The sequence below is a fragment of the Coffea eugenioides genome, unplaced genomic scaffold (assembly GCF_003713205.1).
Source record: "Coffea eugenioides isolate CCC68of unplaced genomic scaffold, Ceug_1.0 ScVebR1_1160;HRSCAF=1968, whole genome shotgun sequence".
NCBI classification, from domain to species: Eukaryota; Viridiplantae; Streptophyta; class Magnoliopsida; order Gentianales; family Rubiaceae; genus Coffea; species Coffea eugenioides.
In genome coordinates this window covers 2,915-6,874 of record NW_020861543.1, presented here as the reverse complement: position 1 = coordinate 6,874, position 3,960 = coordinate 2,915, and the positions used below count along the sequence as shown (strand labels likewise).

At 36.3% G+C, this 3,960-nt stretch overlaps 1 protein-coding gene across 1 annotated transcript; it reads left to right on the top strand.

Annotated features, from left to right (window-relative positions):
- The first annotated feature begins 698 nt into the window (after nt 1–698).
- LOC113754968 (uncharacterized FCP1 homology domain-containing protein C1271.03c-like) lies at nt 699–2,529 on the top strand. The gene is made up of 8 exons (XM_027299125.1): nt 699–788; nt 1,124–1,250; nt 1,328–1,535; nt 1,630–1,687; nt 1,803–1,964; nt 2,047–2,107; nt 2,194–2,311; nt 2,415–2,529. The coding sequence occupies exons 1-8, from the start codon at nt 699–701 to the stop codon at nt 2,527–2,529; spliced, it is 939 nt and encodes a 312-aa protein (XP_027154926.1).
- Nucleotides 2,530–3,960: the final 1,431 nt, after the last annotated feature.

The following is a 3,960-nucleotide window of genomic DNA, read 5'->3' as shown; positions in this document are numbered from 1 at the left end:
ATTTACTGCATTGTTATGTAGCATTTGTGATTTCTTTTTCATCATGCACAGTTATGTGGAGGAGGTAGATGAGAGTGCCGATTTTCATATTACGAAAAAAAGTTTGAAGGAAGCTACATGTCCTAGTGCATGGCTCAATGACAAAGTTGAGTTTTTTACTCTTTTGAATAGTAATAGCTCCTTCTTCCTTTTCTTGTTTGAATGATGTTTTACTCAATCTGTTCTTTTTGTTCCACTACTTTAAGGTTATACTGCAATACTTTGATTTACTCCAGAAAGATTACAAGAATTTCTTTTTTTTCCATCCGATGGCATTGGTAAGTTCTAATATTTGTACTTATTCTGTTTTAAAATGTGACATATAGTTTTCTGAATCGCAAAATTTATATTTGACTCGTGCTTGTCATTCACTTCATTGCAGCACTATATGGTCATAGAATTTCCATCCATAAAAGAGAGCCTTGTGAAGGCTTTCCATCTTGAAAAGCTGGAGGAATTAATGAAAAATGCAGAAAAGGTATACAATAACTTTCATTGCTTTGTCATCTATAAAGTAGAAGGAAGCAATTATTTTAATTTACATCTGTGTACTCATTTCATGGTTATTATAAGATAGGATAATTTTTTTATTAGATAGTGTTTATTGTCTTATATTGCAGATTTTCTTCGCCATACTTCATAAATCACATTGGTTTCCGATGATCGTTCATGTCACGGAAAAAGAAATCTACATTGTTGATCCTCTGCAAAATGACACAACATTCTATGATGGAATAATGCATCTTCTGGTATTACAAGAGAAATTACAGCTTATATTAAATTACAGCTTATATTAATATGAAATATAGTAAGATGACCTTTTTCCCCTTGGTTTTTTTTTTTTTTTGGGGCTTAGGTATGGATTTTGAATAAATTCTTGAATAAGGATTGGAGCTGGACTTTTTATCTTGTAAATCATAATTCACGACAGAAGGATGCATCAAGTTGTGGTGTTTATACATTGAAATTTATACAATGTTGGGCAATGGGACGCCGACCCAACATTACTAAATCAGTAAGTACACAAATGCTTGTTGTCAGACTCATGCTAGTTTATTGCATCCAACTAATATTTGTATATCAGACTCATGCTAGGATTGCTAGGAAGTTTATGGCCTTGGAGATTGCAATGAGTAAACTGGCAGACCCCTTCAATTATGCTTCCTTTTTGAATGACAATAAATTGGGAAAGGAGACTGAAGTCCAAGGAGGTACATTTTGTCTTAATATTATCATCCACTAGTCAATGTTAAAGGAATGCTTTATGTAACATTCTTTTTTTTTTCAGTGCAAACTGAAAGGCCACTTGCTAGGATAACTCGAGCTGCTTCTCGAAAGGCTTCAAATAGCAAACTCCTAATTCTGGACCTCAATGGGGTGATTCTAGCCAAGAATTCCAATGACAGATATGACTTTAAATTCAGGCCATATACCCATGAATTTTTGAAATTCTGCTTCTCATGTTTTAATGTGGCAATTTGGTCATCAAAACAATGGTATGTGTCGACCTATATTTTAGTTAATTGATTTATATGTTACACCTTCTTTTTTTCCCCCCTTATTTTTCTGCAATTCTTCTTTTTTTCCCAGGCATAATGTTCAACGTGTAATAAAAAATCTGCCACATTTTAAATGGGAGTTTGTTTGGGTGAGACTTCATTTGTCATTATCAGAATTTGTAGAATCAGTCTCTTAGCAAAATTTTGCAGAATCAGTCTCTTATTTTTGGGTAATGTTCCATTGGATACTGCTGTATTTTGCAGAATCAGGCTCACTGCACTGTAGTCGAAACCAAAACTAAAGAAAATCCAGAAAAAAAGATTATGTTTAAGGACTTGAGGAAAGTTTGGAAAGATTTTGAGCAATATGGTCTGTCTAACACATTGTTAGTCGATGATTCTCCATATAAATCATTCCTTAATCCTGTAAGTATACTTGTTATGTGACATATTCTTGTACTCTGTTCTGGATGATGCTCTAATTTTTTTCCTTTGCTGAATTTTTTAGAGATACAATGCCATCTTCCCCGAATCTTATGCGTTTTCAAGTGAAAAGGATAATTATCTGGGTGAGAAGCATCTTTCTTGGCTTTGTGATTTTCATTATTGAATTAACCTGAAATTATTCAAGTAACTTGAAAAGAAATATCTGCAGATCCTAAAGGAGAATTTGCTCAGCACTTGAAGAAATTGGCTGAAGCTGATAACGTAGAAGAATTCATCAAACAAAACCCATTTGGTCAACCGCCCATAATAGAAGAAAGTGACGAATGGCACTTTTACATGAAGGCTCTTAATGAAAGCTGATTTGCGGATTGAAAGCTGGGACGAATGGCAGTGATGAAGATAGAGAATTATTTCAATGGATTATCTAAGGACAGCGGCTGTGAGGGAAGATAAAGAAGTGAAGGTTCTGGGGATGAAGGACTTGTTCAAAGTTCAGATGTTTCAATGGAGAGAAGCTCTTGGAGAGGAAGTGAATGGGCAGTGAAGAGATGATCAGTCAGAGAGAGAGGAAATGGTGAATTACAGGTTTCATCATCAGTACCAGGTGGCTGGCAGAGCTTTTACTGAAGTTGGATTGCTGGAGCCAGCCCATTTAACACCTGCACAAGTGAACTTTAATTTATTGTTTTGTTATTGTTATGTTTAAAAAAATTGAAATTCTGATTCATGTTCACTTGTTTATGAACAGATTGGAGATACTTCATCTGCTCAATTCTGATTCATGTTCACTTGTTTATGAACAGGTTGGAGATACTTCATCTGCTAGCCAACATGACGATGAGCCTGGCTCTAAACGACAGCAGCTGTGAGGGAATAGAGAAGTTGTGAAGGTCCTGGAGATGAAGGACTTGTTCAAAGTTCAGATATTTCAATGGAGAGAAGCTCTTGGAGAGGAAGTGAATGGGCAGCGAAGAGTTGATCAGTCAGAGAGAGAGGAAACGGTGAATTACAGGTTTCATCAGAGAGAGAGAGAGGAGCACTGAAATGGTGAATTACAGGTTTCATCAGTACCAGGTGGCCGGCAGAACTTGAAGGAGTACCGTGATACCACTTTGAATGGTGCTGTTGAACAGATGTACAATGTAATGGCTTCACGTCAGAGGGTTCGTTATCGCTGCTGCATTCAGATCATCAAGACAGCCACTGTTCCCATTAGTGTTCAAGAAGGTGTGGCCACCTACGCGTCAGCTCAAGACCACATACAAGGCATCCAAAACGCATCTGCTCAAGACCACATACAAGGCATCCGAACCCAAATTGTTTATGTAACATGTGTGGTCTATTGGATATGATTAAGCCTATAACCGATTTCTCTGCAATTTTGTTGCTGTACTTTTTAGTACTTTTAAGATTTTCTGGTGTTTGTGGTCTTTTGGATATGATTAAGCCTATAACCGATTTCTGCAATTTTCTTGCTGTAGTTTTAAGTACTTTTAAGATTTTCTGGTGTCTGGTGTCTCCCTGCAGAACATGACTACGTTTGATTAAGCCTATGACTGATTTCTGCAACTTTGTTTCGGAAGTTTTAAGTACTTTTAAGATTTTCTGGTGTCTCCCTACAGAGCATGACAACGTTTCTAGACTACTTTTTAAGCTATGGACAACTTTATACCCGCAATCGGGTTAAAGGCTATTTAAATCTGTTTCCATAAAATCTCTCTAACCTGAATGCGGGTTAAAAGATTTTAGCGAGTTACTATAAATCTGTTGCCATAAAATGTGTTGATGATGCTTCAAAAATACAGAAAAGGCAAATTTAGTGCAAAATGAATGCTACGGATGATGATGATAATAACCTTATAAATTTGAAAAACGCGCCTGAAAAATGGAGAAGAGAAGAAGAAATGAAGCTGAAATCGCGTTCCTGGAGGCTATATTCGGACACATAAAACGCGACTAGAAACGCTCCTTAAAC